Source organism: Lichenostomus cassidix, chromosome Z (genome assembly GCF_008360975.1).
Source record: "Lichenostomus cassidix isolate B80296 chromosome Z, HeHo_3.0, whole genome shotgun sequence".
NCBI classification, from domain to species: domain Eukaryota; kingdom Metazoa; phylum Chordata; class Aves; order Passeriformes; family Meliphagidae; genus Lichenostomus; species Lichenostomus cassidix.
In genome coordinates this window covers 52,185,559-52,207,237 of record NC_139511.1, presented here as the reverse complement: position 1 = coordinate 52,207,237, position 21,679 = coordinate 52,185,559, and the positions used below count along the sequence as shown (strand labels likewise).

Here is a 21,679-nt window from a genome sequence, read left to right as displayed (position 1 = left end):
CAGCAGCCCATCTGCTCAGTGTCAGAGCCAAGCAAAGGCTGGGCTCTTCAGTGCAGGGGCAGAAGTGCTGCTTCTCAGGCCACTCGCTGCTGTAATTTTCAAGCACAAGTATTGCAACTGACAGCTGGATCACCCGACCCCTGTTTTGAGGTGGGTTTAAATGCTTATTTATTTATTTATACTTCAAGAATTGTCAGGATTTGGCGTTGTGGTGGGGGGCAGCAGGCTGTTATGAAGGAAAAAATGGATAGGAAGAGAACTCTTCAAAACCTTGGAGTGTAGTGTCTGAGTGTAGAAGCAGTTGTAATGTCAGTAAAGGAGGAAGAACTTTTAATGAAAACAGAGGCATTATTTTTCTAGTTTGGATCTTGAAGTGGGTAGGCTGCCCTGGGATACAATTGGACCAGTGTGACTGAACTACAGAAAAATAAGAGTAACTGCATAAAACTATATTGTTTTCCAACCACATAGATATGAGCTAACCAATACAGATGAGTTCTTTGTGGGTAATGTATTGCACACCAGCCTGTGAGTCACTGAAGCATTGCTAAAGTGAAATAATTCCAGCATGTGACTTGACTTGTGACTGTGAAGGAGGAAATATCAATAGTTTTGTCATGTTTTCTGGAAGAAGCTTCTTTTTCTAGGGGCTTCAACCAATGGGGAGGTTTAAGCAATTGTGATGTCACACTGTAATCTTTGTACTAATGTCCTTCAGCTTGAGATGGTGAAGGCCTTTATCTGAAAAGAACAGGGAGGTCTTGCTTTCCTCCTGCCTCCTCCCTGGGGTGTGGGCTTGCCACCTTCCTTCTGTCAGCTGGGGTGCTTCTCATCTTCTCTGGGAGCCAGTTCAACTTCCTCACTGAGAAAATGCCTGTGTGCTTCCTTCCTGGTTTTCTTTTCTGCCCTTCTCTTCTGGATTAACTTTTCTCTGGGTTGGCAGATTCAGTCACGTCATGGAGGAATCCAGTGGCTACCAGAACAGTAAAGGGAAGAAGGAGAAAAGTGTGTCAGGGAGTGGGAAGAAAGACATCATCTTTGATCTCCAAGGAGTCCTTGCTGTCCTGGCTCCACTGTAGGATCTATGTTCACTCTTCACAGCGTGTGTGTGGACATTGTAAAATAGTGATGCAGATGCAGAACAAGGGTCCTTTAAGAATGCTGTCATGCAGAGTTTTAAAATGTAAAGAAGTGCCAGATTTGAGGGTACTTGAGCAAAATAAATTCTGTACACTGCTAGGTGCTTTTCATCTGGTCCTGTTAACACCCATTTGCTGTCCCTGAGTAAGCTGGCTGGGGTGTCTCCTGGAGAGACCTTACCTGTTTCTTCATCAGTGAATTGTGTCTCACTAATCCAGACTCTCCATCCTTTTCCAGCTCACTTCATTCCTTCAGTGCACCTAGTCTCCAGATGTGGTGTGGTTGTTGTTATTTTTCTGTGTGCTTGGTGGGTTGTGTTTTGAGGTTTAGATTTTTAAGTTCTTTCACTGTTTCCTTCTAAAGCAGCCACCCAGTGTGGCCCTTTGCATGGCTCAGTCACTGGCAGGAGAAGGAAAAGCACGCTCTGTCTTCAGCTTTGGTTTCAGTTCTGATCTGATGTGGTGTATGGCTGATTGAAATCACATGTTATCCCCCGGGAGGGTAACTGCTCTGCTGGTCAGGTCAGGACTCCAGCGGGACAGAAAGGTGTGCAAAGTGAGGATGCAGTCTGTGGAGGTTGGCATCACTGAGCAAACCTAGGAAAGGCTTCCAGCTGCCAAATCAGGGTAGATGTGCACCCCTCAGTGTCATGAACCATATGATGGAGTAGATTTTATCCACTCTTACAAATCTTTCCTTCCTGAAGAAAAGGTCTCCAAAATCTTTTAATACTGAAAAGTTTCTAGGACATCTAAACTGTTTGGCTGAAACTTGTGCAAAAAAATTCAGCCTCAGGCAGGCATCTGGTGTGGAAAGTTTCAGCCCAAACTGCTATTTTGGCAAAGTTGTAAGCAATGAAAATACATTTTAAGAGTGGAAAGTGTTGAACAATCTCTGTACTAAAGCAGAACTTACATTTTGGATGGATAAAGGGAACCCGTGATGGAGTTTGAGGCTGAACTGCCACAACTTTCTTTTCCCTTTCATGTAAGGGAATGCCCTTACCCAACTTGAGATTCTCCAACAAACAACTGTGTCAGTTGAACATTTTTCTAACACTTACATAGTTACTTTATGCAGCCTTAGCTGTTACCAAAGGGAACGAGGAGAAGCTCTGAGTGGAAATCAGTAAAACTTGAGAAAAAAGTAACCTTGGATTGTGATGGCATACAAACGTTTTCTTGCAGGTTCCTGCAGCACACTGCAGATGTCGACAGGAAGCCAAGCAGTAGATTTTGTTATGGGATCCAGTTTTATAATTAGTTCTGGGCCATTTGAGCATATGCATCACCTGGGCTGGAAGTTACTGCAAACTCCCCTGGGTGTCTTGCATCTGCATCCCCGAGGAGGTGTTCGAGAAACACAGCAACTGCCCTGCACATCCTGTTTTGATTTGGTTGATTTATTGTCCTTTAATTTATAGACTGGCCATGTGAAGGGCATGAATCTTAAGTTTGACTGATTGCACTGTGAAAGAAAGCTCTTTTCAGTTCACCCTGAAATTCTTACCGCATTTCTGTCCAGCCGTGCAAGCTTACCCCAGCCACAGCTGCTCTCATAGCTCTTGCTGAAACTTGAAACTGGAAGAAAGGTAGAGAAAATCTTTACAGAGATTTTTTAATGGTAACCCTACACAGGGTTTTTTTCTGTTCTGTTGTTTTTTGTACAGCTTTTTGTACAGTTTTTTTTGTTATTCAGTGCTGCAGTGTTTTTCACAACCACCCAAATAGGCTTCTGTTTCATGTTTAAGGTAAAAATTGTTTGTTGGACAAAACATTAATCTATGAAGGGTTTATGCACTGTTTGTGAGCTAGAACTCTGTTTCTAGGATCCTGGATATATTACTTCAGTTAATACCATATCTACTCTTTCATATGAGTTAAGGCTTCTTGGAACTTCCCTCCTGTCACATTTTTGAGACCTCTGGCTATCCTTGTTGCTGTCCTCTGATCTCTCTTGCCTGGTATACATCTTTTGCTGAAATGTAAAGCAAAAAGCTGGATGCATTGAAAGTGCGTGTAATCACTGCTTTCTGTGTCTTAATAGGAGTACTAACACATCTTTGAATTAGAACATTTTAGTTTTGCTTTTGTCATCTTGTCATTCTTTTGACTCCTACTTAGTTGTGACCCATTTTACAGTCACTTCCTCTTCTATAGTACTGCTAGCTGTTCTTCAGTCTGTATTTCTATACTTCTCTTTCTTGCTACGTGCCCTCATTGAATGTTGTCTTTTTTGATTTCATGCTACTTTATGTTATACTTTTAGGAAATAATTGAGTAGAGTTCTGCTACATCCAGATTCCTGGATGCTTCAAGTGTTTTAAAAAAATAGAAACAAAGCTTCATTCATTCTCCCTGTCTGACACGGAGAAAATGGAACAGTTTTGATGTAGGGTTCATTCTGATCTCATCCCCCTGTTGGACACAAACCACTCCCCAACCCCCCTTTTTTTTTCCATTGCCAGAAACATTCCAGATCTCTCTGTCTGCATTTCTCTGGACATCTGAGCACATACATACATTCTTGAGATACAGCAAAAGATTATCTCCTTCTCATGTACTATTTCTAGCTGAGAAAGCAGCATAGCTGTTTCAAAGTGTAGCTGTATCACTATGCTGTTAGCCCTTTTCCTCAGTTAAACTCATTGGTCTTAGTTAATTCATAGCCCTTTATATACACCAAGGCTTCAAGTTCATTGTGTTTTTGATATGCAATTACTCTAGGGAGATCCAATTACTGACTTCTATTTCAATAAATTGAATTCCTCTACATGAATCCATCTTGAATTTCTCTACCAAAGATCACATCTGCCATACAGTGAAAGGTTGTAAGGGTAACCTTTTATTTAATCTGTTTTATCATACTTTTCTTCATTGTCTTTTCCAAATGCAGTTTTGGAAAGCCCAAAATTGTTTGTATTTAGTGATAGCTACTTGGTGGACTTAGTGTAAACTACTGTCTCGGCTCACCATCCGGCAACACAGTGCAAGAATTTTTTTTACATAGGTAGTTTTCTAGAGTTAACAGCATATGTGGGCAGCGTGAATATAATGTAAGCATGGGTTTTAATTGTGAAGAGAATGAGCAAGGAACTCTGTTTTCTGGAGGGGGATGGTGCTCAGCCTCACTGGGTTCAAAATATGGAAGTCAGGATGTTGTAGATATGCAGTGATGCATTAATTCTCAACTAACTTTCTCCATTACCTGTTTTCTTTAAGAAGCTGTTTCCCAGTGATTTCATTTTGCATGTTTATTCTTCTGAACTTTTAAAGGTCACTCATCATTTCAGGGGCTCTCTCAGATGATTAGTAATCAGAGTCTCACTTCCTGAATACCAGCCAGTCTAAGTGAAAACGTAATAACTGACTCACTTTTTAATTTTGTTTCTAAGATTACAGTTGTAGATGCATGTTAATTGTCAAAAGAAACTTTTACTCCTGTGATCAAATAGCAAGGCAAGCCTCATGGAAATGATGAGTTCATAAACTGTTGGTGATTGAAATGGTACCAAACATTTATAATATCCTGTGAAATCTTTCTCTGTAGGAAAAAAAAATCTATGCAAACATTTCAAAAGTTTTGCTGTAGTTGAGAAGTCTTATCTGTCTACAGCCCTGGTGTTGTGTATTACTTTCTTCTGGGAACTGAATTCAGACAATGTCACTAACCAGAGGGATTTGTGTTTTAATATTCTGGTGGATACATGAAAGCATTTTACCAGCTCAAAGATCAGTATCATAGTCTGTATTTGTTTTGTGCTTTAGGCCACAATTTTATTTTAACTAGGAACTAAATAATATTATGCATTAATATATCTATATATCTGCAGAATATATCTAAGGAATTTTTTCAAAGTAAAACAAAATACACATCCTCATCACTCCACCTTAGAGAGCATTGCCTGAATTTTGTTGTTGGAAACACATGGGCCTCAATTTCTTGCTCTCATGGCAGGGGGAAAAAGTAGGTGGGATGTATTCTCTGTTTTCTCTCTGTCTAGTTTTTACAAAGCATCAGTTTGACAGTGTCCATTACAGTTTATATATATTGGAATAACAGTTTCCCCCTGAGAAACTGTGGTGGAGCATGACTTTGAATTAATTTAGATGTGTTTTAGTATTGTCAGACTTAAAAATCTGCTCTATGCTAATGCTTCATTTTATCAAGTTAAATGTGAATATTTTTTTAAAACTATGTTCTTTGTATGCTACCTCACTTAATCACCGAAGGTATAGAATATTTTTTAAATGACATGCTTTCCAAAAATGTGCAGGATCCCCAGTTTTTCTCTATTTATGCAAATATACCTTATTCTACCAAGACAGGGAGGGAAAAAAGGCAAATAGAGGCTTTCTTTGTTAATCGTTTGCATCCCTCATTTGTCTTATAAAGGAATTGCTTGTTCTTGAGTGATAAGTGTACATAAGTACACTGCAAATAAACCTAAATGAATGCTTTTTTTCTCTGCTGTCTCAGAAGGCAAATGAGGAAATGGACAGGCCATCATTATTTTTCTCAGTGCAACAAGTGCTGCTAGATTGGATGTTTTCAAAACTAAGCTTAGGCTAATTCCAGCTTTCTGAGCAATGTTAGTATTTGCTCATCATGATCTCCATGGCATGACTCTGCAGAGTGAAGGAAAGCTTCTGTGACTCCTAGCAGCTGTATGGAGCTCTTGAAAGCTGTGATCCCTCAGTGGTAGCCTGCACAGAAACTGCGTATTTTGGAGTTTGATAATGGGATGATGTACCCAGATTTAGTCTAACTCAAATTGTCTTCAGCAGCATTCTTCTGTGCATTTCTTCATAGTATTTTCAGGAGACAAAATAGAATTTAAATTGCACAGAGGGATCACTCTCTGCTTGAAGACTCTTCTTGGTCTTCTCCTCCTAAAGAAATAGTATTTTAAGCTTTGAGGTTTAGCATGCCATTTGGAAGAAACAGCCCATTAAAAAGTTAGCCTTACTGCCATAATCTGATGTTCTTCCATGGATTTAAGGGAATTGCTTATGGGAGTTCATAGGTTTCCTGTTTCTTGATCTTACTTGAGTCTGGGTTGATTTTTCTACCCCCCAGCACTACATTCTTTAATATTGAAAGGTTACTCCTGTTTGATAAATTTCAGTGTTTTATATTAAGCTTCTTTTCACAGATTCCCCAAGAGTTTTCAAATTCTTTTGAACGCATTCAAATTATCTGCTATTTTTTTACAAATTCTTATAAAATTCAGTATCACTTTTCTGAGGTCATCATTTAACATTTGTATCACGAGACTTCTGGTAATGTCACTTTTTTTGCTGGTCAATGCTAAGAGGAATCTGTAAGATGCAAGGATACCTTCTTGTGTCAGACCTTCCCCAGGCCAGGCAGACTTTATTTTTGCTCCAGTGTTGTCAAGAAGTGGTGGTGGTGCTGACGCAAGTAAACTAGCTGACCTGCTAGTTTACTTGGGGAATGGCACAGGCTTTCTGAGCTGGCTTTCAGCAGGGGCAGACCCTCAGGGTTTGAACAAGCTATCAGTCTCCACACAGGTATAGCAAAATGTCCAACATTCCTATTGCTCCTCTTCATATTTTAGCACACTGTTATTGTCTTTGATTACTATAATACTGCATTGACCTTCTCTTCGGCATGCAGCTTTCCTGTACAGGTTATTATAACAGCCTGTGTTTTCATTCTCATAATGTCCTTTGTTCCACCATGCTCTTCCTCTCACCAGCTGATTCCTATTTATTTGTTTTCTTTTTAGCAGTATTTGCATAAAGATGTGGATGTTTTACTGTTACTTTGTTTCCTCACCAACTTGCAACTGCTCCAGATTTATTTTTAGTATTTCACCTTATCTCTTCCTTGCATTTGCTTGTAGTTTAAGTACTTTCTGCTTATTGTTTCTTTTTATAGCTTCCTGTTAAAAAAAAAAAAAAAAAGTTAAACAAAAATATGGGAAAACAAGGGAGGGAGGATTGTTTTGCTAGGTATCGCTGTGACCAGCATGCTAGGTTTATGTTTCAGATGTACATGTCTAATGTAACCTAACCTGTCATGTTTGTTTGTTTGTTTACAAACCAACAAACTTCACCATTTGTGTATGGTCTTTTTGTAACAGGTCATAAAAAAGCCAAAATCTGCATTTGGGAAAAGAAGCTATGTGAATTCATGTTCTTTCAGAATATTTTGTTGCAGTTCCAACTGCTTTTAAGCCCTCTTGCATACAAGACAGTGTCTGTGGAATACAGAGAATTGGGTTGTGCATATGCTGCAAGTTGTATTTGGCTCCAGTGCAGTGCTGCTCTGCAATGCTGCAGTTTCTTACTTCAACCTTCAGTTTGGAGACAAGCTACTGGGCATATCCTAGGTAAAAGAACTAAGACTTTGCAAAATGCCTTAGAATTTATCTGACAATTTGTTAAACACCCTGCAGTAAATACTGACGCTCTTCTTTTGTAACTCTATGTATTTTGTAAAAGCGTTGGAGAGTTCAGTGCAGCTACAAGGACTCATAGAAGTCTTAAATTACACTGCCAAGGTCATGATCATGATGACCAAATACAAATATTGCTTATAGGGCAGGAATTACCCTAAGTTTGGGCTTGAAACTGTGCAAAAATAAGTGTTGAGCAGCACCACACTAAGAAAGAAAAATAAAAAAGCATGACGTTGCCATCTAATATCTTCTGCTTTCTGTGTTCCCTTTTCCTAAATAGGATAGCAGAGTTTTATTGTAGTAAAAAAGGAACAAAGTAGTTCTTTCCTTTCTTGGGAAAAGCATGCACAGTAAACAAATGTGAGTGTTCTTGAAGCCAGTGACACACCTTGAACACAGAGGAACACAATTGCCACCAATTTTGGCATCTCCTGCACCAATCTCTTTATGTCTCTTCCAGTGCAGAGAAAATGGAATTTTCTGTGAATTTTGGTGAAAGATAAGCAATTATTTTTTTCTTGTGCTCCATCCAGAATTACTCAGGCAGCATCTTAAAATCTTGTTGCAAAAGAGGCACCACCTGCAGTGCAGATAACACCAGCAATGAAGCCAGGGCTGTGACAGCTTCACCACTGAAGCCTGGTACATGCTGAGTTTTTCCAATCACAAAGGCGAGCAGTTGATGTGGATCTCGGCCCTGCAAGGGCTCAGAGCACAAATTGCAGCTGTGAGGAGACAGCCTGCTGCCAGGAGGCTGCTGCAGCACTGCTGGCAGCTCTGGCCTGGCTGTGCACATGTACCCACTGGCCTTTGGGTGCATCCCCAGGACCATCTGTTGAAGAGTCTCTCATTTCTGTCTTACAACAAAGCCCTCTTTCTAGGAGAGCTGCTGAGGAATCTAGATTTTGCAACAGCAGTTATGTCATCTCAAGCAAATTGGTATTTTCACAGCTCCATTCAGATGAGATCATTATCCAAATGATGAGTCAGTCCAGTTAAGTCTTTTGTTCTGACTGTGCTGCAAATAGACCAGGCTGCACCAAAGAGCTTTGAGAGCTTCTTTTCTCTTACTCTTGCCATCATGACAGCTCAGAGAAAAGTGTTTACAGAAGCAAGAACTCAAGTGATTCATTCAACCTGTTTGAGTTTTGGCTTTTACCTTGGTAAATTCTGGCTTACCCTTGTGAAGTAAACACAGTGTACACCAACCAGTGTATTCTTGAAACTTATCCTATGCAAAACACCAAATGGATCTGTCAACTCTTACTCTAGATGATGAATTAAATGGTAAAAGATCAGCAATATCTCAAAAGAAACAATACCTTACTTTTTCTGAAGGTGGCATTCACTGAACACAAATTAATGACTTTTACTTCCAATCACCTGTAGAATTGTATTCTACAGAGATAAAAAGAGGCTCCTGTCATGCCATTTTGGCCCAAGAGATGCCAAACTGATGATCTGCAAGTGTTAGACACTGCTCATCCAACAGTGACTGGAGACTGGCAGGGTGCTGGATGTGCATTGAAGCTGTTTTGCTTCTTGTTTGCTTTATTTAGGGGATTGTAGAATATACACTTTTGTATAAGTGTATTTCTACTGGTTAACTTTATATAAAATAAGAGTTTTTGTGTCACTAATCTTTTGTCTGTCAGTATAGATAAATCTCCTGATTCAGCTTTTATGCAGGAAGAATATAAATTCTTTTGTAAGGATAGAATGTTTCCAAGCTTTTTCTACTATATATATGTATTTTTACAGATAGATATAGATATAGATATATATGTATATATACATATAGATATATATACATATATATATATATATACAAGACAAAACATCAGCTATGTCAGATAACAAGATTTTACATATTGTTGGAGATCTGAAGCTTAATAATGGGTAGCAGTAATTGGAAAACATTAGGCAATGCTTCATTGGAAAAAAATTCAAACCCCACCCCAAGCCTGTTTTACAGATTATACTGTTGATCTTTCTACCTGCATGTTTTTATCCTCTCTATTTTTAAGTAGTCTATTTTGATTTTTTTTTCTATATTTTCTCTCCCTTGGTGCTTTGGACATCTCATAACTCTATTGCTCAAAAGTGAGAGAACATTGGGCTAAGCATCTTGAAAATAAACCAAACCGAAAACCAGAAAACATACAGTTTGTTCAATATATTCTGGGTTAGGCTAAAATGGTTTTGCTTATTTGATTGCATTATCTGAACTTTTAATTCTGCAATCTTAGCATAATCAAATAGACAAAGATTGGCAAAAGAACATGCCCTGTTCACCTGAGATAAAGGTAAGTATGCAACTACAATAGTTGCAAATCAGGAAGTTTGTCCCAGATTGGGGATTCATGGTACAAAACTCTGAGTAAAATTCTGGTAAGTTGAAGTGCATGACTAGTCTGAATGACCATATTTTTTTTCAAGTTTATACATGCTATTAATGATCTATTCAAATCTAATTAATTTTGCCACGATGATAAGAGTTTGTTTTCAGGGGAGCATAAAATTTATAATTTTGCAACCTTGTATTTTAAAGAACCAATTAATGCTAGTAATAGTCATTATCAACATATAAAATGCAGTGATTGCATTTTTGCAGTGACTGTTTAGAATTGGTTGGAAACAGCAATTTCCATGATGGACAGTTAATGAAACTGTTGCTTGTACCATACTTTTAATTTTGTGGTGAAGTTCTATGCTTACATAGAGCTTGAAATGCAACAAGGAGACTTAACAGATAATCATCTATTTAAAGATAATTTTCAGAATCTAATTAAATGTTTGAAACTTACAGAGTAGACAGATTTCCGTAAAGCTTGTAGTATGCAGGGACCTTTTCCTTACTAGTAGTTATCTGTCAATGCCTTGGGAGTTCTTCAGACATGCAGGTTTGATTTTGATTTATTTACATTTCTCAGTGGGAAAGACATAATCAAGAGCTTTCCACCTTTTGGCAACAGTGCAATCAGATGTAACCCTCACACTAGTCTGTAGACTGTATTTGCCAGCCCAGTACATAAAAAGGTGGTCTGTTGTGTAGTAAGTCCACTCCCTACAACCTAGTGGGACCTGTGAATATTTGTAGCTTTGTCCTCTTCAGTGAGGGACATATGTGAAAAATCATCCCCTAAAGATGTTATGAGTGAACTTATGTTCCTTTCTGAAACAAAAGTGGAGAAGGTTAGTCTTAGAGGTAAGGTTGTTTCTTTGCAGGTGAATTTCTCTGCAGCTGTTGTGACATGTTGCTGTGGGAATTACCTATTTCAACAGTGACTGCTATAGGGAAAAATTACATTTTAATACCTAAACTCTTTCTCAGTGAGCACAAAATCAAAGTTTCTATTGGAGATGTGACCATGTCCATGGTCCTCCTTTGTGGAGAAGGAAAGGTGCATTTGCATGTGGTGTGTCAGAGCTAGAGATGGAAAGTGACACAGAATAGCTGGGGTTTGTGTTTGAAGGATGACAAGAAAAAGATTTGGCACAGTGCAGACACTGCAGAGTGTATTCAATCCCCAAAGTTTTAGGGTTTCTAGTGGCAGTTTTTAGATTTGGTTCTCAGGATTGCTACAGACTTCATTACATGAGTGAGGAACATCTCATCCAGAGGACTGGGAAGGTTATTTGTGCTTTCTTTGTGTTGTTTTGTCTATGTATAGAAATGGAAGGAAGGTGCATCATTACCAGACCTATATGCATATCCCCACACAGACCAGTTTCAGTTTGCACCGTTCAGTGCTTCTGTTACACAAACCACAGGACATCAGAGACAGAGGCATGACAGCATTTTCAGAGGAAGTGAAGCTGAGAAAGATGCACTTTTTTTCCCCCTCTAGCCCCTTTCAGTTTCTATGGATTTCCACTAGTTATTAATTGTCATGGTTGTATATATTTTAAGGACAGAAGAGGACTGCTAACAATATCTAGTCTAGTAAGTCAAACTGCATTAAAACAAGCCAGAATTTTGCACATGGCTAAGCCAGTAGAAGTATCTCCAATCTTGACTTTAGAATTCAATCAGTTGCTAAAATAAATAATCTGTTTATTTTTGCTTCTTGCTCTAAATGGGGTTTCCAGAATTTCAGTTATTAGTCTAGATTTTTCCAAGCTCTTTGCAGTGAGCATCTATTTTAGAGATCCCAACTGAACACAGCATTCCTGTAATTATTTATAAGTGAAATATGAAGTATTGAAAACATCTCATTTCAGTTCTTCTCTCTGTGGCCACAGTCAAGGGGTTAATCATTAGTAACAACTAAAGCTTCCATTCAGTAGATGTGCACAGAGAATGTGCCAGTGTCTGAGTACATCACCTTTTCCTGGATAAAAGGTTTTTCCTGCACTCTTTTGAAGTTTACTGCTGTATGTGGTGCCCAGATATTTCAGACATCCTTGCCAGTATAAGAACATGGGAGCTTTGATCCATCACAACCCTTTTCAGTTACTTGAGCCGCTACCGGTGCTCAGTTCAGCTCAAGTACAGTGAAAAGTCATAGTAAAGGTGCTCCTGTCATCTACACAATTTTATGCATTACTGTGCTGAGCTGCTTGTCTGTATTGTTTCTGCAGAATGGTTCACTTTCAGTTTGAATTAAGAGGAACAAGAATGATTGCATACATTTGAGACAAGATGGGTTCTCCATCTCAGCAGTCACTGGTATCGTAGCAGGTAGTTTGTTTGAGCTGTGTGTCTTGGGTCCAAAGTGCAAAGATCCTCTTGTGCCAAAGGCATGTCTGTTTCTTGCTGTGGAAGTGTTACATGTCATGAACCTGGGGAGCAGTTGATACCTGTCAGGTGTCTGCCTGGCGTTCTGCAAGGACTGACGTAGAAGATTGTTTATAGGCATTTGCAATGAGTAACAGTGCAAATACCTCTGGGTCCTTCCTGCTTGCAAAGGTCAGTCCCCAATTCTACTGCCTTAGATAATTTCTCAGCAGAAGAATGTCCCACCCCTGGCTGTTCAGACAGGCTGGAGAGCCTTAACCTCTGTGGTTGCTCTGCTAACAAAGCGACAAATGTGAAAGGAGATACTGCAACTGTTTCCTTTGGGGAATTAACTGAAGTGGGGTTTCCTTCATTCAAGGAACCAAGGCTGTTTGCAGGGCTGTCTGCTTTGTCTAAAGGAGCCCAATATGGTATCCCATGTTGGCCTAACTTCAAGAGGCACATCCCATAGGTGCTTTTTTCTTAAGCTTGTTTGTCTAAAACAGCTTCTCTTCCCTCCAGCTTGAGAGACTGTTCCTTCCTAAACAATCCTCAGATCTTTGATCTGCTGTGTTTGTGAGGCTTTTCCTGAGCTAGTATTGTCTTTTAAGTAAGCAATTCCCTGGAGTTTGCTGAGAAGTGTCACAACTGAGTGATTTTTTCCTTTCCTGCCTTTTTTTCTCACTAGTCTCATATTCAACCATAACCAATGTATTAGTATAATAAATATCTTAGTACAATATTAATAAATTATTAAGAATAGTTCCAAATCTGTCACAGTGAACTCATGGGAGTAAACTGGTTTTTTATAACAAGCACAGATTCCAAGTGTTTTTGGGCTGATGCTCTAGCTTATGCACACACTATTAACTATTTGAATAGCCATAGTCTGACTTACTTTTAAAGTAAAAATCCATAGTATAAAAAATAGCAAGGATTTGTTACTACCAAATATTAGTAGTTCCTTCCTTCTGATTTCCCATTTTCCTCCTAACCTCACTTTTTTTTTGATCAGTCTCTTTTAGATACCGTAGTTAAGAGCTGTAAGAAGTAATCACAACACAGTGAATATTTGAGTCTGCTTGACAGGTGTGGTAATGTAGATACCAAGAAAGGGGGCTTCAGATGAGCCTCTTGAAGACTGAGACTTCAGTGAGCTAGTGAGGAATCAAAGTAGGAAAGGAAACTCATGATTCTACTCCCAGTTGGTAAATTCCTGAGCAGTTAGATTATCACTAATTGTAGCCAAGATTGCTCCCTTAGTGATGATTTTTGATGTGATGTGTAATTTTCTCCTGAGAAGCAACAATAGAAATACTACACATAAGCCTTTCTTAACATTGTAAGCTTTAATAAATTTTGGAATTACAAAAGATCTCCAGTAAATTTTCAAAACACAATGTAATGGCTGCAGATTTAAGGAATTTTGTAAGTCTGTAACTACAGAGCAATGGAACAAATCTCCAGCTTGAGAATTTGTGCTTCAGAGGCAATGCTGGAAATATGAGTTAGCTTGATCTCCCTTAGTGGGGGGGCAATAAGCAAAGTTTTGTCAGGATGAGGGAAGAGGGAAATGAATTCTGTGTTTAAACCTCCCCTGCAGTTGGTCCGAAAATCTGGAAACTTTCATTCTTGTAGTGATTTTTCAGTGATGTATTGGCCCCATTAAAGTCAGTGGGAGTTTTGCCATGGCTTTTAATGAGGTCAGAAAAAGAATAGTACATTTCAGCTTTTATTTTTTTTAAGTTGGAAAGAAGTTTTTTATTTGTTTCTTTTACAGTGATGTATTCTAGAAACAAATCCACCTGTAATTAGATGCCATTTTCCATAGCATTTGCAAGATTGAATGGTTTTATATTTTTAATTTTCACTTGTTTTATATATTTATTTTTCACTTGTTGGTGTACACAATATTTGGGTACATGAGGAATAGTTTAAATTTTACATCTCCATTCCTTTGGTAGAGATAGGCTGAAGTAAACAGGGCAATCCAAAGGAAAGACAAGGAAAAAGGTATTTGATTAGGATACTTCAGTGAGTTTTGAGTATTTTGAAAAATATTTTATTTTTCCATTTCATATCTTACATTGTGCCAGCAGGAGCAAGACATGATGTGTCATAAGTCTACATTCCTTCCATTACCAGTGAAATTAATCTGTTTAGTCTGATGTGTTTTCAACTGCCTGTCACAATAATACACTCATTAATATGCCTGTGCAGGTTTATAATGGTTAAATATTTATGAGATATGCAAATGTTTGCTCTCTTTAATTCACAAGTGAAGCCTAATAAAAACTTTGCTCTTTGTTCGTCAAGTAAAAAGCTCTGCTCTGGAATGTTGTTTAGGTAGGCAATGATTTGATGAAAATACATCTGTGAATAGAGAATCCTTTGCTTATTCTCTGCTATTCATCTGAAGCTGTGCTACCACTTCAGCCTTAAAGCACCTTCTCCTGTTTTGTTATCTGACACTGAATATTTCTGATGACTTTTAAATGTGTTACATTTAAAAAAACAAAACAAAGACACAATGAAATAGCCAAGTGTCCTTCCCTCTTCTTGGTCCAGGTGCTTCCTGTGGCAAGTATGCAGTGTTTGTCAGATATCAGTGCCAGCAGAGCTCCTTGTGGTCTGCAGAGAGAGCCTACACCAAACCTTTTGGGACAACTGGTCTTTCCTTAGGTACTAATCCTGTCCCTGTTCCCTTATGGCAGAGGAATGTGATGAATATACCTTTTCTGACATTTGCAAGTCACCTCTAAGTGTGTCAGGTAGAAATGAAGAGGTGCACCTTTCTATCTCCTTAGAAATGCTTCTTGGTGTCTGCTCCACTGCTTTGAAGTCTGCATGGAAGTTGGCTGAAAGCTGCCATCTCCTCCTAAACAGCAGTTCCCGTAAGAATGGTGAGAGGACCGAGTGGGAGCAGAGGTTTACTTACCAACAGTTATCTCTTATCCAGAAAATGAACAATCTCTAGTGCTCATACTGCTTTGTGTTAAGTGTAGTCCCCCTTACCTCAGTGGTTTGATGGCTGCCTCACTCTGCCAGGCCGGGTGAGCTCACTGTTGAAGAGTTTGCTTGTCCAATAACACCTGAGGATGGAAGCTGCTTAAAGTGGGAGCTCATGTCAACTTGGGTGGGGGTCAGCTTGAGGTGATTGAGTCTTAGTGTGAGAGCCTGTTTCTGTTTGTTTTAAATAGTGAGTCAGCATCAACACAAATAGGAGCCACTTCCACACTCACAGTTGAAAGCGTGTTCGGAGAGTTTATAAGTGCTAATGAACAACATTCCAGAAAAAGCAGAACCCAGGCTTCCAAGATTTACACATTTTGTGTTATGAGATGCTCAAGCTTGTGTATTGTAAATAACATTTAGGAACTCCTCCATGTAGTTGTACTTTGGACCCCAACAAACTTTAGATGAAAATGTCTAATTGTACTTGGATTTATTTTATAAACTGGGACAGCTTCAGCAAGCTGTGTGGCCTTCCATTCAGCTGTTTGCTTAAGCCAAGCCAAAAGCCACTTATCTAAAGATGATTTATTCTCACTCTTGAGCTGACAGAACCGGGCTGGAAAGGGCAAAAGCTGAATCATGGGGCTTAGGCTAAGCCTCTGTCTTCAGTCAAATCATAAGGGAAGCATGAAGGACTGGCCATATCATTGTTCTGCAAGGTACTTGTGGTTCTCCTGTACACTGCTTGTCGGACACCTATTTAAAATAAACAGCCGTGGTATGCGATTGACTCAGATTTGAACTTTGCAGCTGTTCCTCTCTATCTGCCTGCTATGCCAAAGCAAAATCCTGCAGCTCAACATCTTTAAAATCAAAACCTTAATTCAAATATGATAATTTGGATCAACTTCTCACTTTCTGGTTTTGGCAGTGCAAGCAAAATGGAGGCAAATGTGTTTCTTTATCTAGTTTGGAAAATTAGATGTTGTTTATATACTTTGAATATAGACATATTGTGTAGTAAAAGGCAACAGTTGAATAGTCCTACCAAGAGATGTGAAAGTATGATTGAAGGTAGTGTATCTGGCTGTCAAAATAGCATCTGAAGAGAAAGAAAGTTTTAGTAATGTTTTAAGATGGTTTGATTTGTTAGATTAAATCAACCAAAAGATTTCTGCATTTGAGAACTCTTATTTTCATTGGGTGTTTTGAGGATCTGATGTTCTCGCTGGCATCTTTTCACTGTGCTAGACTTCACTTAATGCAGAGCATGACCATGAGCATGGTTCTGGTAGCCAGGTAAATGAGGCTGAAGGTTTAGCTTTGACCCATCCAAGAGCTGTGCTGTTGAGTCGAGGAATGTGGGGCAGAATGGCACTGCCAAGACCCTTGTGCTGCCATGGTGTGTGGCTCATGTGGGCACTTGCTGTGCAGGACATCCATGGTTCCAGCATGGATGGCCTCCTTCCACACCAGTGTGATGGAATGCAATAGTAAAAATAGGGAGAGGCACAAATGGCTAAGGGGTGAGGCTGCTTTTTGTAATCTGCTTCTCCAGCAAGAATGACTTTGAATGAGTTAATACCAAAAGGGTTAAAGAACCGTTGTGTATTTTGAATTTGAGCTGTCAAAGCAAATATTTTGACAGTGGGTCAGAAGTGGATGCTGAGTGGCGTGCGGTGAAGAACATACAATTCTGTCATGGAAAAAACTTGTTGAGTGATGGGAAACAGAGAGGAAGAATAAACAGCTAGTTTTCAGCCTTGCAAGAGCCTGGTTTGAGTTTCTGTTGAGCAAAAATATAAAAAAAAAAGAAGCAGGGGTTGAGCAGAGTGAAGCTTCATGAAGCACAGTTATTTAGCACAGCCTGTAGCTGGAAAGACTTCCATGTATGGCACAAACATATTGTTGGAGCTGCATGAGAGTTGGTTAGGTTCATTGGGAGAACCAAACTGGGGAGGAGGTTTTTTGAAGGAAATGTGACTGAACTGGAAATTGTCTTCAGTACTTCTTCTGCAGTATTTCCTTGCTGAGAAAGAAATGCCTTTACTTCCTATTTCAGAAAGAAATGCCTCTGCTGCTCCTCTGGGCTTGCCCTCCTACTTTATATGTTTTTATCTCCCTAACAAAAAGGAGTTGTAGATGAGTGGGACTCTCATTTCAGGGCATCACTAGTGCAAGTGAAAACTTATGTAAAGTATCCTTCTCCCATGGATAAGGATACATTTGTGTGTGCATAGGCTCTTAGTATGTTTTGTGCCAGAATGACGTACTCATTACCTAGGAAAAACCAAACTGTACAGGTTTTACTGAAACCTGAAGTATTTTCAGTTGTAGTTCTCCATGACATCTGCTAACTAACTTTTAGATGCTGCAAAGTTTCCCTTCGTTGCACAGCAGGGAAGTCAGCTCCTGAGATTTGGCGTGACCTCCATGCCAGCTTTAGACAGGCTATTTTGCTCCAGACTTTTCTGGAGATACTTAAAATTTTGTCTTAAAATTTTGCTGTGTTTTACTGCGCTTAGATTTCAGTTGGAAAAGAACCCCATGGTCTGGTCTTTTCTTCCAGTATAGTATCCCATGTTTGTTATCAGTGACATGTTTTTATGGCTGACAGTGTTTGTCTAGAATTTCCACCTACCTAAGTAAATATGAACTTTGTTTTCATCTGTGTTCAATAAATGGTCTTTTATATTCAGTGGTACAGTAAGCAGTAACAGCCATTATGGGTGTTCAGCTCTTACATCCCTTCCATGTCAGTGAAAAGCTTGGAATTATAAAGATGAGGAGTTCATATGGGTGCAGTTCTTGCAGAAAAATATGGATTCTAGAGCTTTTTGCAGCATCTCTTACAAAAATAAAGACATTTTCAATTAAATTCTCTTTAATCATGCAGATGACATCAGAAGAATGTAGTTTTGTAGTGGGTATTTCCTACATTCCAGTCATTATTTAAAGTGGAAATACTGATCAAATTAACTTTCTTTGGCAGGCTGACACGTCAGCTCTCTGTTATTACAAAGGGTGTATTCGAGTCATTAGTATGTCAGGTTGCTTGAAAACCTAATGCTCTCTGCTCCACCCCCTCCCCAATGGAAAATTAGCAATCTGTTATCTCAGTATGTCTAGAAGCCCCTTTTAAAGGCAATGCCATAACACTGAATTATGGGAGACAAATTCTGTTGCTGGTACATCAGCCTAAGCCACTTAAACCAAAGGAATCCGCAGATTCACTACAAGTAGTCCAGGAGTAATAGAAATTTCTGGATGAAATCTTTCAGGTGATTCCCTGTGGCTAATATAGGAGATGGGAGAAATTTCTGAATGTATGAAGTTGTGTGTTTGTGTGTGTTTCATTTTGCATTCAGTGGGACTAATATTCAATCACTGTACTCAGAGCTCCTAAGAAATTAAATACCAACCCCATGGAAAAACCTAAAAAAAATATTGGGAATGTCTGTTTTTCTGGCATCTGTTGACTGCAGCAGCACAGCTGTGAGGTCTAGATCTGGTTCTTGACTTTTGCCTCCAGTTCATAGCTGGGATTTGGGGTTTTGTGAGGAGAACTTGGAAGTGCTACATTCTCATCATGGAGTGGGTAACATGAGGGCATTTCCTGCTCCCACCCTTGCTTTCAGGCGACACTGTTTCAGTTCAAGAGCAGAGGCGTGTGCGATGACCTGTTTGTTATTTTGAGGCCAGTATTTGGATAGGAATTGGAAGTATAGTGATCTCTGCCTCTTGTACTAAGATAAGTGTAACTCTGGGAATGTCATCAGCCACTGTTGAAAGGCAGCATTATGGCTTGGGGAAAGCCCTGGGGAACATTTTGCTACAGTCAGAGCATACACAGGACTGTGGAAGAGGGGAATTGAGGGGAGCTAGGAAGCTCAAGGCTGACTGGCAACCCCAGTCGCTGGGGCTGTTGGCCACTTGGCTGTGCCTGGGGCGCTTTTCCACAGATCCCTGTTTGCAGTATGGCATAAGTCACCAGAGGCTGCTGGTGCTGGCAGCAGCTCAGGATGAGGTGTGTGACATAGCTGCAGGGCAGATTGTTTTCCTGAAACACTGGTGCAAACCTCGATCCTGAATGCAGGGAAGCACCACTCCTTGCAAAACCCAGGCTTCAAAGGGGTCACCACATCACAGGGTGAGCTGTCTGCAACTGCAATCTTGTTCACCTCCTCTTGAGGCGGGGTTGGCTCAGCCGCAGTCAGCAGAAACCCGGAAGGTTGGAACAAGATTCCTTCATTGCCCCTTGCCCCTAGGTGCCCATGGCATGTGGAGCTCTGTCCTGAAGGCGGGCTGTGCTGCCTCCCCAAAGTGAAGGCAGGAGCCGCACGTCTGTGAAACTGCTTAAACGTGTCCGAACATTTTGCTGGGTGACTGCCAGCACCCTTGGTAATTTGGACCAGAAGATGATGGTGGGGGTGTGGTGGTAGGAGTGGGTGGGACCACTGGGTGTTACTGAGACCTTTGCTTGCAAAGTGTTTGACAAACGCTCTCCATGAGATGGGGCACGGCAGATACTGTAAGTATTGGCAGCAGTGAGGGGGGAGATTAATTACTCCCCTGGAACAAATCAGGGAGGTTTTCAGCAGGCTCTGTTTGACCGGCCCTTGCCAGAGATTTGTATGTTGATGTGTATCTGCGCCAGATCTTGGTTTGTTGTGGGGGTGGAAATGACTTTTTTCTCACTGCTGATGTGTTTTCTCTGTTTTTTTCTTGTAGGTGTGTGATGTGAAACAGTGGGCAGTCCTTGTAGCCTCCCCCACCAGCCTGCAGTGTCATGTGCCAGAATGAATATTAAGAAAGAAAAGCATACTTCAGAGCTCAGCATCCCAGAAAGAAAAAAGGAGGAACTAAACAGAGAGAACAAATGATTGCACTGCTCGCAAAACTTGAGGCTGTTCACTTTTTCTCCTGAGAAGCTTCATCTTGGCCTTTGTGGGAGAGTTGAGAAAGTAGGCAGAGCAGCCACAGTGATTTTCTTAGGGTCCTTTTTACCTTTTTTAATTTAATTTCTTCTCTCTCGTGCCTGGATTTTAAGACTGCTGCACTGATCACAAGCACTGGACATCAATATGTGTCATGTCATTGTAACGTGTCGCTCGATGCTGTGGACTCTCCTGAGTATCGTGGTGGCTTTTGCAGAGCTCATTGCCTTCATGAGTGCAGACTGGCTGATTGGCCAGGCAAAGCCTTCGAGCTCCGAGGATGGGGACAACAGAACGGGAGGGTCACAGGAGCCCTACCATCCAACGCTGGGCATCTACGGGCGCTGCACCAGGATCTCCCACATGCAGTTCTCTAGACGAGACAAGCTTTGTGGTCCTTACGCTGAAAACTTCAGTGAGATTGCCAGTGGGTTCTGGCAGGCGACCGCTATTTTCCTAGCCATGGGAATCATGATTCTCTGCACTGTGGCATTTGTGTCTGTCTTTACTATGTGTGTGCAGAGTATTATGAAGAAAAGCATTTTTAATGTCTGTGGGCTGCTACAAGGGATTGCAGGTACGTGCACTTTGAGAGAAACAAAAATTTTTAATTTTGGTGTAATTCAGATGAAGAAATGCAGGGATTCTAGCCTGCCTGCAGACAGACTGCATTAGGCAGACACAAAGCGATTCTATATGCTGATGTTTATTCAAACATAACTGAAATTTATAGCTGCACAGCATGTAATACATTGACATTGGCAGCAGAATTGCAGCCTGATGTGCGCCAAAATGAACTGACCAGTGCTGCTTTTGTTTGCTGTTCATTTTTTTCATCTGTTTGAATTTCTTTCAGTTACAAAAACTTCTCTCCTTTACTACCAGCAGAGAACAAAGTTAATACTCATATTAAGGCAGTCTATCTCCCCTCACTACCTTAGTAATTTTTCCATGGACCGAAGGCAGTTCCCTCAGTGTCTCAGAGGCTTCATGACTGTGGTGAGAGTAAATACCACCCCAGGGCTAAGAACTGGCTGGAGTTGCACACCCAGTTCCTCCGTTATTTAATGCTAAGCAGCCTCCTTCCAAGCTGTGAGCTTGACAAGTGATACCTTGCAATAAACCTTTCCTTTAGCCAGCTTATTGTTCAGCTGCAGTTACAAAGCCCAGTGAGCTTATCTTCTCACTGTCCAAGGATCAGCTGTGCTTTGCCTGAAAAGATGAATTTGTTCTAGAGATTTGGTGTTTCTGCTTAAACCCATAGATTTTACAGAGATTAAATGACTGTTAGTAAACCAACCCTGCACAGCCTTAGTTAGAGAAGTATTCGTTTTTCTGTACTCACCAGTGAGCCATGGGGAAAACCTGTCTCATACACAGGTTTTCATCTTTTGTGCTCTGTGTGTGTGTGTGGTCATCTGTGGGAGGAGAGTGGTCTTCTGCCCTGCCTCTGGCAGCCCTCAGAGACATGCGAGGAGGGAGGGAATGAGCAGGGCCACC

General features: G+C 40.3%; 1 protein-coding gene across 8 annotated transcripts in view; it reads left to right on the top strand.

Annotated features, from left to right (window-relative positions):
• LHFPL2 (LHFPL tetraspan subfamily member 2) overlaps positions 1–21,679 on the top strand; it is a 118,525-nt gene that overhangs the window by 80,256 nt on the left and 16,590 nt on the right. For 4 of the 8 annotated variants that reach the window (XM_085042978.1, XM_085042982.1, XM_085042981.1 and 1 more), the window contains one exon: positions 19,974–20,756. In XM_085042978.1, the coding sequence (XP_084899104.1) occupies positions 20,327–20,756 (430 nt within the window). In that variant the 5' untranslated portion in view covers positions 19,974–20,326. Of the gene's footprint in view, positions 1–14,855; positions 14,970–19,513; positions 19,644–19,754; positions 19,774–19,804; positions 19,875–19,973; positions 20,757–21,679 lie in introns of those variants that run through there. The other 4 variants (XM_085042979.1, XM_085042984.1, XM_085042985.1 and 1 more) reach the window with 4 other exon arrangements.